Source organism: Corythoichthys intestinalis, chromosome 8 (genome assembly GCF_030265065.1).
Source record: "Corythoichthys intestinalis isolate RoL2023-P3 chromosome 8, ASM3026506v1, whole genome shotgun sequence".
NCBI classification, from domain to species: domain Eukaryota; kingdom Metazoa; phylum Chordata; class Actinopteri; order Syngnathiformes; family Syngnathidae; genus Corythoichthys; species Corythoichthys intestinalis.
In genome coordinates this window covers 45140813-45154989 of record NC_080402.1, presented here as the reverse complement: position 1 = coordinate 45154989, position 14177 = coordinate 45140813, and the positions used below count along the sequence as shown (strand labels likewise).

General features: G+C 39.4%; 1 protein-coding gene across 8 annotated transcripts in view; it reads right to left on the bottom strand.

Moving 5' to 3' along the window:
- Positions 1-14177, bottom strand: part of LOC130920350 (collagen alpha-1(XI) chain-like) — a 65934-nt gene that overhangs the window by 22474 nt on the left and 29283 nt on the right. For all 8 annotated transcript variants that reach the window (XR_009064139.1, XM_057843508.1, XM_057843503.1 and 5 more), the window contains 12 exons: positions 13823-13870; positions 10526-10567; positions 10377-10439; positions 10232-10306; positions 8852-8932; positions 8716-8772; positions 8602-8655; positions 8193-8246; positions 8056-8109; positions 7933-7986; positions 7060-7113; positions 6939-6983 (listed from right to left, as the gene is read on the bottom strand). Coding sequence is in view for 7 of the 8 variants with exons in the window: in XM_057843508.1 (XP_057699491.1) it covers positions 6939-6983; positions 7060-7113; positions 7933-7986; positions 8056-8109; positions 8193-8246; positions 8602-8655; positions 8716-8772; positions 8852-8932; positions 10232-10306; positions 10377-10439; positions 10526-10567; positions 13823-13870 (681 nt within the window). In the remaining variant the exon portion in view is untranslated. The remainder of the gene's footprint in view (positions 1-6938; positions 6984-7059; positions 7114-7932; positions 7987-8055; positions 8110-8192; positions 8247-8601; positions 8656-8715; positions 8773-8851; positions 8933-10231; positions 10307-10376; positions 10440-10525; positions 10568-13822; positions 13871-14177) is intronic.

Below are 14177 nucleotides of genomic sequence, written 5' to 3'. Positions count from 1 at the left end.
AATTCCCTAGGTGCCAAGGTGTAAAATGTGCACACTGTAAATCGATAAAAAATTCACATTCAATCCAAAATACCCGATTTCCTGTTGGGTTTGGAATACGCATGCAAGAGACTTTTTGGAGCAGTTTTGTACAAGGTATTGACTCTCCGAATTTCATCCCTCTACGTTGAAAAAACCTAAATGGAGAGGCCTTTTTGAAAATTTCAAGGGGGCGCCACTGAGCCATTTTGTTACATGTTTTCGTAACGTTGCAAGATTATTGAACGTTATGCAAAGTCGCATGTATGTCGAAATTTTTGAGAGTTTTCGTGCATGTTCAAGCCTCCAAATGTAAACTCCTACTGTGAACCGATAAAAATATCACTTTTGATCCAAAATACCCGATTTCCTGTTGGATTTGGAATATGGGTGCAAGAGACTTTTTGGAGCAGTTTTGCATAAGGTATCTACTCCCCAAATTTCCTTGCTCTATGTTGAAAAAACCCAATAGGAAAGGCCTTTTTTAAAACTTCTTTCTGTCGCCACTAGTTGGCACTGTAGAGTTGATGCAAATGACCCCTACAAGAACCTTCAGAGTATGACTCTCAACAAACACGGAAAGTTTGGCGCAGATATGTTGCATATCTGCCGAGTTATGACTGTTCAAAGTTTTTGGCGAGACAAATTGTTGACGGTCATTTTCACTTCCAGTTTGGACCTCTCCGCTTCAACGAAACCTCAATATTTTTCATCAGGCACCTGAACACATGTCTTGAGGCTCCCCTGAAACAGGTTTGAGGTCAACAGATTTTTTTCCCTTGGAGGAGGAGCCTGTCTCGTAAAGAAGTCCATTTCCTGTTCCCACTAGGGGGCGCCAGGCCTAATGGGTAATATTTCAATGCAGTCGTGTTCAGGCTAGGATATCTCATATACATGCTAGAAATGAAAAAGATTGAACGTTGTATCACGGAGTTTTTAATCATTTTCTGAATTTGGTGTTTTGCCCAAAAATGGCCGACTTTGGAACCACGCCCAGGTCAGACCCTTGAGTGAAAACTCACCATTTTGAAAACTTAAGATCTCATATGTCTCCTGAATAGTCTGACCAATTTTGAAGATGATCCAACTATTTTCTTCAGCGACAAGGTCTCAAATGTAAATCGATAAAATTTCACATTTGATCCAAAATTTCCGGCTTCCTGTTTGGTTTGGAATATGGGTGCAAGAGACTTTTTGGAGCAGTTTTGCACAATGTATCGACTCGCCAAATTTCATTGTTCTACGTTGAAAAAACCTAATAGGAGAGGCCTTTTTGAAAATTTCAAGGGGGCGCCACTGAGCGATTTTGTTAAAATTTTTTGTAGATTATCAAAATTTACGCCAAGTTGCATGTATGTGCAAATTTTGGTGAGTTTTTATGCATGTTCAAGCCTCCAAATGTAAACTCCTACTGTGAACCGATAAAAATTTCACATTCGATCAAAAATACCCGATTTCCTGTTGGATTTGGAATACGGGTGCAAGAGACTTTTTGGAGCAGTTTTGCACAAGGTATCGACTCCCCAAATTTCATCACTCTCTGTTAAAAAAACCTAATAGGAAACGCCTTTTTGAAAAATTCAAGGGGGCGCCACTGAGGCATTTTGCTACATTTTTTCGTAACATTGCAAGATTATTGAACGTTATCTAAAGCCGCATGTATGTGCAAATTTTTACGAGTTTTTGTGCATATTCAAGCCTCCAAATGTAAACTCCTACTGTGAACCCATGAAAATTTCACATTCGATCCAAAATACCCGATTTCCTGTTGGATTTGGAATATGGGTGCAAGAGACTTTTTGGAGCAGTTTTGCATAAGGTATCTACTCCCCAAATTTCCTTGCTCTATGTTGAAAAAACCCAATAGGAAAGGCCTTTTTTAAAACTTCTTTCTGTCGCCACTAGTTGGCACTGTAGAGTTGATGCAAATGACCCCTACAAGAACCTTCAGGGTATGACTCTCAACAAACACGGGAAGTTTGGCGCAGATATGTTGTATATCTGCCGAGTTATGACTGTTCAAAGTTTTTTGCGTGACAAATTGTTGACGTTCATTTTCACTTTCCTGTTTGGACCCCTCCGCCTCAACGAAACCTCAATATTTTTCATCAGGCATCTGAACACAGGTCTTAAGGCTCCCCTGATGCAGGTTTGAGGTCAACAGATTTTTTTCCCTTGGAGGAGGAACCTGTCTCGTAAAAAAAAGCATTTCCTGTTCTCACTAGGGGGCGCTAGACCTAATGGGTAATATTTCAATGCACTCGTGTTAAGGGTGGGATACCGCATATACATGGCAGATATGAAAAAGATTGAAAGTTGTGTCAAGGAATTATTAGCCATTTACTGAATTCGGTGTTTTGCCGAAAAAATGGCCGACTTTGGCACCACGCCCAGGTCAGACCCGTGAATGAAAACACACCATTTTAGAAACTTAAGATCTCATATGTCTCCTGAACAGTCTCACCAATTTTGAAGATGATCCAACTAACTCCCTCAGCGAAAAGGTCTCAAATGTGCACCCTGTAAATCGATAAAAATTTCATATTTGATCCAAAATAACCGATTTCCTGTTGGGTTTGGAATATGCGTGTCAATGCTTTTTTGGAGCGGTTTTGGACAAGGTATAGACCCCCCAAATTTCATTGCTCTACGCTGACAGACCCTAATGTTATAGGCCAATTTTAAAATTTCAAGGGGGCGCCACTGAGCCATTTTGTTATATTTTTTTGCAACGTTGCAAAATTATCGAAATTTACAATTTTCCGGACGTATGTGCAAATTTTGGTGACTTTTCGTGCATGTTCAGGCCTCCAAATTGGCCGTTTTCATTTGCCCTGAAAAAAAAAAAAAATAAAAAAAAAAAAAATAATCCTTTGCAAAACAATAGGGCCTTCGCACGCTTAGTGCTCGGGCCCTAATAATAATAACTAGGCCTGCAAGCAGGACTGAACGGGCCCTCGCAATCTAGCGCAACTCGGACGTCACGCAACTCGGACTGTGTGCAGGTCAGGGTGGTGGGAGATCCTCCTCTCTAATCATCTCATTAGAACCTAACATGCTCGAAAGTCGCCTATTTACATTCCCACACCCAAGAGATAAAAACCCCTATTGGAGAGAGTACTACAAAAAAGGAGCCACTACTGAGCTGTGCAGCCAAGCCCTTATTCAAAACCAAAATTAATCTTCTAACTGGGCCAATTCGACCAAGTGTGCCAACTATTGTGGCTCTATAACCTCCCTGAGTCTCTGAAAAAAAATATTTCCTTTAAATGGCAAACAAAGGGTCGTCACGGCAACAGACAGAGACACGTGGACATGGGCCGTAAAAAAGTATTTTAATAGGTCTTGAAACTACAATGACCAACATGAAAAGAACTGGACATGTTTTGGAAAAACGAGTGACTTTCTATCGCCACTAGTTGGCGCTGTAGGGTTGATGCAAATTACCCCTACAAGGCCCTTCAGGGTATGACTCTCAACAAGCACGGGAAGTTTGGCGCAGATATCTTGTATATCTGCCGAGTTATGACTGTTCAAAGTTTTTGGAGAGAAAAATTGTTGACAGTCATTTTCACTTTCCTGTTTGGACCCCTCCGCTTCAACGAAACTTCAATATTTTTCATCAGGCACCTGAAGACAGGTCTTAAGGTTTCCCTTATGCAGGTTTGAGGTAGATTGATTTTTTCCCTTTAGAGGAGGAGTGTGTCCCGTAAAAAAGGGCATTTCCTGTTCCCACTAGGAGGCGCCAGGCACAAATGGTAAATTTTCAATCCAGTCCTGCTCAGGCTGGTATACCTCACACACATGGCAGATTTAAAATAGATTGAAGGTTGTATGAGGGAGTTATCAGTCATTTTCCGAATTCGGTGTTTTGGCGAAAAAATGGCCGACTTTGGCCGCCCGCCCAGGTCAGGCCCGTGAATGAAAACACACCATTTTTATAACTTAAGATTTCATATGCCTCATGAACAGTCTCACCAATTTTGAGAATGATCAAACTAATTCCCTAGGTGCCAAGGTGTAAAATGTGCACACTGTAAATCGATAAAAAGTTCACATTCAATCCAAAATACCCGATTTCCTGTAGGATTTGGAATGTGTGTGCAAGAGACTTTTTGGAGCAGTTTTGCACAAAGTTTTGACTCTCCAAATTTCATCACTCTATGTTAGAAAAACCTAAATGGAGAGGCCTTTTTGAAAATTTCAAGGGGGCGCCAGTGAGCCATTTTGTTACATGTTTTCGTAACGTTGCAAGATTATTGAACGTTATGCAAAGCCGCATGTATGTCGAAATTTTTGTGAGTTTTCGTGCATGTTCAAGCCTCCAAATGTAAACTCCTACTGTAACCCGATAAAAATTTCACATTTGATCCAAAATACCCGATTTCCTGTTGGATTTGGAATACGGGTGCAAGAGACTTTTTGGAGCAGTTTTGCATAAGGTATCTACTCCCCAAATTTCCTCGCTCTATGTTGAAAAAACCCAATAGGAAAGGCCTTTTTTAAAACTTCTTTCTGTCGCCACTAGTTGGCACTGTAGAGTTGATGCAAATGACCCCTACAAGAACCTTCAGGGTATGACTCTCAACAAACACGGAACGTTTGGCGCAGATATGTTGCATATCTGCCGAGTTATGACTGTTCAAAGTTTTTGGCGAGACAAATTGTTGACGGTCATTTTCACTTCCAGTTTGGACCTCTCCGCTTCAACGAAACCTAAATATTTTTCATCAGGCACCTGAACACATGTCTTGAGGCTCCCCTGAAACAGGTTTGAGGTCAATAGATTTTTTTCCCTTGGAGGAGGATCCTCTCTCGTAAAGAATGCCATTTCCTGTTCCCACTAGGGGGCGCCAGGCCTAATGAGTAATATTTCAATGCAGTCGTGTTCAGGCTGGGATATCTCATATACATGCTAGAAATGAAAAAGATTGAACGTTGTATCACGGAGTTTTTAATCATTTTCTGAATTTGGTATTTTGCCTAAAAATGGCCAACTTTGGGACTACGCCCAGGCCAGACCCTTGGATGAAAACTCACCATTTTGAAAACTTAAGATCTCATATGTCTCCTGAATAGTCTGACCAATTTTGAAGACGATCCAACTATTTTCTTCAGCGACAAGGTCTCAAATGTAAATCAATAAAATTTCGCATTTGATCCAAAATTTCCGACTTCCTGTTGGATTTGGAATATAGGTGCAAGAGACTTTTTGGAGCAGTTTTACACAATGTATCGACTCACCAAATTTCATCATTCTACGTTGAAAAAACCTAATAGGACAGGCCTTTTTGAAAATTTCAAGGGGGCGCCACTGAGCCTTTTTGTTAATTTTTTTCAAAGATTATCAAAATTTACGCAAAGTTGAACATATGTGCACATTTTGGTGAGTTTTCGTGCATGTTCAGGCCTCCAAATGTGAACTCCAACTGTGAACCGAAAAAATTTCAGATTCGATCCAAAATAACCGATTTCCTGTTGGATTTGGAATATGGGTGCAAGAGGCTTTTTTGAGCAGTTAGGCATAAGGTATCTACTCCCCAAATTTCATTGCTCTACGTTGAAAACCTGAGAGGAGAGGCCTTTTTGAAAATTTTAAGGGTCAAGGGGGCGCCACTGAGCCATTTTTTGACATTTTTTCAAAACGACGCAAGATTATCGAAATTTACGCGAATCTGCACGTATGTGCAAATTTTGGTGACTTTTCGTGCATGTTCAGGCCTCCAAATTGGCCATTTTCATTTGCCATGAAGAAAGAAGAATAATAATAATAATAATAATAATAATCCTTTGCATTACAATAGGGCCTTCGCACGCCTAGTGCTCGGGCCCTAATAATCCTTTGCATTACAATAGGGCCTTCGCACGTCTAGTGCTCGGGCCCTAATAATTATGATAAGATTTAAACATATTACTGTCCCACCGAATTATTTTTAGACAAGAAAAAAAAAAGTAGACGCCCAATCCATTTTAAAAAAGGAAATAAAAAATGCTTGTCTTTATTAAATGCTTCATTGAGTGAGCCCACTCAAATCCGCTCACCTGCACACAATTAGTTGCCACAGCAACTGTTTAACAAGTTAAACGATGTTGACGCATACGGCCGTCTTGGCTTACAAGCGTCTCTGGCAAGATCAAACTTTAGTAGTCTGTCAATAATCGTTAACTTTAATAAGCAACTCCAGTGCACTGCCTGACCAAGAAAAGCACAGGAGCGACAGCGAGAGACTACATGATCGGATAGGGAAAGCTCTATAAAATACTGCATTTATTAATTTATTTTTTAATTGGAAAAAAATCTGAGATGGACTGAGAGCGCAAAGTTTGAAGTGTGAAATAGCGAGGGATCACTGTAATTTTAACGACTTACTTTCAATTGAAACATTTTTTTCTGTGTAAAAAGTGTAAAACTGGACAGCATAGAGGGAAGTGGTTCACTTGTCGTCTTCATAGTTTTGAGGTTAAGGGTTCAAATCTCTTCCTGCATGGTTTGCATCATCGAAGCCCGATTTTTTATTCTTTGTATCAGGACTGGTTAGTTATTTGCGGACTTATTATGTCTGTAGGTTCCGGGTTAGCCATCGAGGGACAGCCTTCTGCCTGTTAGTGTATTTGGGCACACTCCTGCTTGTTTCAATAATAGTTTATTCAAACCCAATAAACCAAATATGGGCATGTTGCTAGAGATCTCAGATATCAAAAGTAAAAATCGTAATCATAATATAGTGTGTGGTTACCATGGAATTCCATTGTATTCAGGTGATTGCTTATGACAAAAATGCTATATAGTACTATAGTACATTTTGTTTTGTTTTTTGGTCGGTAGATACAACTCAAGGAAACTTGTTTTCAGTAGAAACCAGTCACAGATTGTTGTGAATCTGTTGTGAACACTTCTGAGTGTGTAAGTAAATACTCACAGCATCGCCTGGTTGTCCTCTTGGTCCTGGCGGGCCCTCGGAACCCTGTGCACAACAACACTGTGAAAAACAACAATACAAGAACAACAACACAAAATCACTATTTTAAAAAAAAATGCACCTTTTCTCCTGGCTCTCCGTCAGGACCTTGCGGCCCTGGCTTCCCTCTTTCGCCCTGAGGAGACACATGAAATGGAGCTCAGTTCCATCAAGCGTTTCAAACTTGTTTGCAACACGACACCATGCTTAAGGACTGACCCTGTGCTTAATTTGAGCATTTAGAGCTGGCGAGGCAAAGCATTATTTTACGACTAACATATGAGATACTTTTAAGCAGGCTAATGTTTGTGCCTGTTCAACTGACTATGTTGATGAAAGAAATGTTTAAATACATTTTCAAACAACAAAAGAATTCCCTTTAGAGGAGTTTGTGAAAGTATAGAGGTACAAATAGTGAAATTGATCTGAAATGGCTGCTCAAAACCAAAATGACCAACTTTCTATTCAATTTGGTGCATTGATCCTTCATTTAGCTCTATACACATATACATAATTTCAAGTCACTCAGTAAAATGAAGGCCAGTGGCTATTTTTTTTTTTTTTCTCAAACCTTCCAGGGAGCATACTTGGATAATACCCAACGTTTTAGTTTTGGGTCCCTGAGACATCATTTTGCAAATCAATATGATAGATAGTTCTATCTATTTTCTTGTTGTTTGATTAAACTGCTGTTGGGGGCCCACATCTTACTTTTCAAGCCTTTTCAAGTTCATCCTGAAATGGCTCCTTCAGACAAAAATGACTGACTTCCTGTTCAATTTTGGGCACAGGTGTAACGATTGTGTCACATTTTTTGTGCGTTTTATGATAGACATATTGACCCAATTTCTTGTTAATTGGTGAAACTGGTATCAGGTGTCAATGTACTATGTACTACTAAGTTTCCAAGGGGCTCACTTGGTTGAAATCCCTAACTAACTTCAAACATACTAACTTTATGTCCCTTGTCTCCAGGTAGACCAGGCAGACCGTCGAAGCCTCTGTCCCCCTATGAGGAATAACAGTTTTAGGATGACATCTCAGTTGTAGGATCGGTCATTTCAGGAGTGGTCCTTACCTTTACACCCGTCTCGCCAATGTCACCTCGCCCACCATCTGCTCCCGATCGCCCCTGAGAAACGTGCAAACAAGTGTTAGTGTGCATTCTTTATTCACATATTAAATTTAAAAAAAAAAAAAAAAAAAAAGGTTCACCCTTTTTCCAGGGCGCCCATTCAGTCCTGGGATTCCTGGGGCTCCAGGTGAACCCTGAAGAAGGGGTTGTTAAGATGTTAGGGTGAAAGAAGTTTGTGCTACCATCTCAGAGCCCCGCAGACGGTGGATGCATTTAAAAAAGGACTAAAAACTCACCTTTTTAAAAAAGCTTATTCTAGCTAATTTTATTTGACTGTATTACTTTTATCTGATTGGTATCTGATTTTATCTGTGCTTGTGTCTGTTTTGCTTTTACTGTTTTATTCTTAGTCTTTTGCATTTTATTTATTATTTTCTTTTTTTGCCAATGTGCACTTTGAGATTTGTTTTTCAAATGTAAAGTGCGTTACAAATAAAATGCATTATTATTATTATTATTACATTACCATGACAACCAGCATTTACTTACCGGTGGTCCCACTTCTCCGTTGCTGCCCTTCAGGCCAGATGGACCTGGTGTGCCCTGAAAGACAGAAAAATATAGTGTGTGCGTGTATGCGTGTGTGTGTGTTTAAGAACTCACAAGTGGACCAGGTCGTCCTCTAAGGCCAAGTGGACCAGGGGGGCCCATCATAGACAACTACAGAAAATGATATGACATTAGTGAAATTGGTACCATTCATCAGTTCAGTTCAGTTTACTGGGGCTTGTTAGGTTACCTTGGTCTGCTGTAGGATGGCCTGAGCTTGAGCCTCCTGTGCCGAAAGGGTAGCCGATTTTTGACCACCGCCTGCCCGGAACTGTGCATACAAATTTCCATTACACACACTAATAACTCAAAACAGAACCCGCATGACTACGCAGACAGCTGAATTGCTTTATCAGAAAAACTACATTCTCATTGTTTAGGTGTGAAAACAGGATTTAAAAAATATAAAAGAAATCCACCCAACACATACATAGCCCAAAAATGCTGCCCCACTGAATACATTTGGTAATAGAACTACCAAGAGTGGGTCAGTTGATGCAAATCCCTTTGTATCCAGTGAAGGGTCATCTGGCCCTAATCAGCATATCTTTTGTGAGTATTGAAGTCCTCATTAGTCATTCCCATTCACACTTGCAAAACCGCAGGGTTTGATTGCTCCAATTAGCAACTTGAGTATTTGCAGGGCAGGGGTGCTTTGGCTTTGTCGGACAGGCAGGCAATCGGGCAGACAATCTTTTTACATCTTCCAAAAGCTGCTGTTTGCCTACAGTACAAGGGACGGTCAAATAAAAATAAAACAAAACATTATTTTATGTGGTGACATATGACACTTTGCCCTTTTCCTAGTGCTAAGTGTTGGAGCTTGTTGCTGTAACAGTTTTTCCTTCTGCACCTTCTTTGCGCCCACATGATAGAGAACCAGTTCCTTTGCAAGAACCACCAAGACGTCCACCCGTCTCTCTTGCCTTCCAGTGCATGCTTGATACAACACATATGCAATCAGTGCTGATGTCAATTATTTTGTAGAACACAGCGACTGGCCATCTCCGTGTTCCTCCGTGTTTGACAAAGCAAAGGGAGCCCTGGATTTTCAAATATTCAAGTTGCTAATTGCAGCTATCCAGAGTGACACCCCCCCCGCCCCCCCCTTCACACCTAGGCAGCGACTCCACAGGAGTGTGTAAGGGGGTTGTCTGATTGATTGCTTGTTTGAATGGTCTATTGATTGACAAAGCCAAGTAGTCAGTTGGTATCGTTTGATGCCTTTTTTGCCGTTAAATTGAGTTCAGGAGCACGAACAGATGATTATTAGATTATCAATTAATTTCAATGAGGGAATACTTATTTGATGCATAGCAAACTGAGCAGAAACAAGCAGACTCACGGCTTTGACCAATTGACTACAGACCTGCTGACCACATAGCTTTATCACAACAGAGACTACATTCAAGTTTAATGTTGATTCAAGTTTAATGTGTAATTTTCCTGGTCTCTTAAATGTACTAAATAAGCAAAGGTCTGTACTTTCAATCATGGATATGTTTTTCTTTGGACAAACGATTAGCAGAAACGTAAAACATAAGGCATCTGAAAATTAATTCCACATTACCGGTAAGACCAAGATATTTCCAGGAGGTCCTGGTATGCCATCAACTCCATTCATACCCGGCAGTCCTGGAGGTCCCTGAGAAGCTCACATAAATTAAAGATCAGTTTGTGGCGTGTGGTGTCATAATGATAAACAAATTCCGCACCAGTTCACCGGGGTCTCCTCGGGGTCCCACCACCCCCGTAATTCCTGGAGGGCCCGTTGGTCCCTGCGCACACGTGCATATACATGATTTATGTGGATGCTCATTTTAGTGATTGATGTATTTTATGTCATGTAAACTAAAGCGCTAACCTGAGGTCCTGCAGGCCCGTATGGACCCACAAATTGAGTGCCCTGAAATCATACAAAACAAAATGTAACAAACCTAACTATTATATAGACAAGTTTCCGAGGTACTTCCGCTTTGCTTCCGCATTTCTGCTCGCGACTTCCATTTTCAAAATCCCTTAAAAAAGACAACTTTATTATTTGCTGTGTTTAGACACCTGCTCTACTACTTGGTGAGTTTGTTTGTTTTGTAGTGTCGTGCCGTTTGATGTCAAATTATAAAATTATATCACTGTTGTGAAAATTCTATATTAAAAATGTGTAATGATATATTAATCACATCAAAATAAGAATTTTAATACTAAAAACAGTAAATGTTGCCTGTCCATGTCACCTATAAAATGTATTAAAAAAAAAAAAAAAAAACTATCACTGCTTGTCCTAAATGTATTTTGAATTTTTCTTTCAAACAAAAACCATTGTTGATCAATAATCACCACATTATCCCGTCTGAAAAAAAATATTACACAAGTAACATGGTCTACACTCCACATTTCTGATGCTCTGCTGGACATAGCAAGGCCAAAAGTAAGTATAAATCTTTTTTCCCCCATATGTCTTCTGTTTGGTAATATTACAGCTCTTAATAGTGGTGCCATACCTGATACCTTGATTCATTTATGAAGGATTTTTATTTATTTTTTTTAATCCACAGTCCTATTATAGACCCTACCCACCGACGTCATAAAACCACGTGCTCGCTGTATGGTTCCGCCCACTTGTCCGTCATTTTGTCTCTGTATTAGCATTGGTTTCAATTGATCGAGGAATTTAAAATGCATTTCATGGAAGACCCGTTGCTTTCTGATGCCGTAAACTCACTGGATGTGTTGCATAAAAGGCGTTATGTGGAAAAGCTTCGTTCTATACAGTCGCCAGATCCATATTTGATGCCCAAATCGATGTTTTTCGACCCACTGTCTTCGCCCTGTCTGCCTGACATCTGCTACGCTGATATTTACAACTATCTTGTCCACACAAAATCAGCCTATTCTCACGAAAATTTAAAAAACTTCAAGAGCTTGGAGGCTTATAAATACTTCGTTGCTGGTTGGGTGAAACAGGTCCTCGTCCACGAAAATTCGGCAGGAATCTATCTTGTGCTTGGAAAGGTGAGTTACGAAATTTTCAATTCAAAATCTTTTATTCTCGCTAACATCCACTGTCAAGTCTAATTTATTTCATGTCATTTGTCAATGCAGTTAGGGCTTTTTATGTTTATATGGTTTAGCGATAGCACTCTCACTACATACATACGTGTATGTTGTCGGCGATTAGCCTAGCAATGATCTTAATTGTGGTTATTTGTCAGCCCAAAACCCTCTAAGTATATCTTAAATGCATCTTACCGGATATAAAATGACTACTACATAGTCTGTGGTGATTTTTTGGTGCCCAGTTTTCACGTCGAATTGCAGCCGTCCATTTCGCTCTCCTCTTTGGATCCCTCGGAATACGGTAAAACTTCAAGTCTCTCCTTCCATCTTCTCTGTTAGTGCAACCAACAGCCACACACGCCTTCACCATTTTGATTATTAATGTTAAGGAGCAGAAAAACACGCCGTAAATAGGAGGAATGTACGTAGCCGTAACAGGTTAACACTATGTTTTGACGGACAGTTGGGCGGTACCATTCAGGAGAACGGAGTTATGACGTCACGTGGGTAGGGTCTATATCACTGTGATATGCTGTTGTTATCATTCCATCATCATAACTGCATTTGTCCATTCTTTGGATTATTTGTTTTCAGGAGGGGGTTTCTATCTTGCATTGTTTACTGAAAAACTCAAAATGCACTGTATTATTGTTTGATGGCATCTCAGTGCCAAAGAAATGATTTGAACTGAATTGAGGAGCTTCATTAAAAAAATCTTTCGACCCCATCATGTGGCATCTGATAGCAATTACAGCACAATATAAACTTTTTTTTTTTTTTTAATAATTGGGTGTTCAGTTAATCCAGTGTTTCTTAACTATTTTCTTTTACGCCACCCCAACCAAGGAAGACGGAAACATTTCGCACCCCCCAACACTCTGCAACCACTGTAATTAGTATCATTTGTCTCTAAAATTATTATTTTAAGTACATCTCTGCATACCATTGTGTCCTTTTTTTAATTAAAGAAAAAAAGTAATATAAAACTTAGAATAAAGCATAACTTTATTAACAGTGTTCTGTTAGTAACAGAAAAGACATAGCACATCAGTTTGCCTGAATTAAAAAAAAAAAAAGAAAAAGAAAAAAAGTCACATCCAAACTGTAAAAATACACTCAAGGTACACTTTTTACCATTTGATACTGAAAATAAAATTTAATAAAATGAATCAATAATAAATTCAAATTGATTAACAACATTAACTTACAAAGACAATGTGCAAAACACTTTGACCGGAAAAAAAAAAAAAAAAAAAAGAACAAAAATGACAGTGTCTTTGGATAGGAAGACAGTTTTTATTTTTGCTGCAGGCAGTATCAGCTCCTTTGCTGTGACATGGGTTTACTGATGTAACCCTGACAAAGAGTGTGATCGGGGTCTAATGTCTTTAAGTGATGTCCTAATTGTTTTGGCTTCCCGCTGCAAACATTTTTAGACACAGTAAACAGGCTGGTCTTTCCTCCTCTCCAATCGTATTGAAAGTCAAAGCCAAAAACCAAATGCTACATACGCTTTGTCATGTATCCATGTCTAGCTCTTCATATCTAGTGCTCTTTGCTGTGTGCACTTGTTTGGTTAAAAACAAAAAAAAATGCGCACACTCTGAAAATGAGAGCACCACTGCCGCCCACTGAGTGAGTGTGCAAACACACTTTATTGTAGTACGACAAAAAAGTATGTTTCCCCGATGTCACATGTCCCACCCTCGGCATGGCTCTGGCTCTCGCCCCACTATTTGAGAATTACTGAGTTATTCTCAGATTTGCTGCAGGACTCTGACAAATGATTAATTTATTTGTTAAATATTAAGGGTCACCAGCCGAGGTTCCACTACATTGTGATTTTCCGAAGATGTAATTAACTATGTTCCCCAAAACTGTTTTACAGTATTACACTAATAAATCACCTGACTATATATACATATATAAAAATGGATATCTCCTGAGTTATTTCAAGTGCAGTAACATTTCCTACTCCCTACTTACTAAAGAGGGATTTTTAATGAAAATTACATCTAGATCCATTTTAACGATCCTTATACAATAATTGGGAAGTATAAGCAATGAGTAAATGTTTGGTCATCGTAAAAATTAGCTTTCTTACCACTCCCAAAAGGGCTGGCTCTCCTTTCTCTCCCTTCTCTGGAACATACTGCCAGGAAGTGGAAGACAACAACAAGCTTAATAGGTTGGTCATGAACAGTAACATCCACCTCAACAGCCTGACAACTCGCCATTGCTCCCAAAATATCATGATGCAACAGTAATTCATTATGATCATTGGCCATTTAAAATTATTAAAGAATCCTGTAGAAAATGATCAAATATATAAAAGCGATAATGATTCATCATAATATCCTTGTTTTGCTGCACCTGTATGGCAAACATCACTAATATTGCATGGAACTGTAAGTGATACACTTTGGGGGAAAAAAAAAACATTACAAACAGTTAGAATA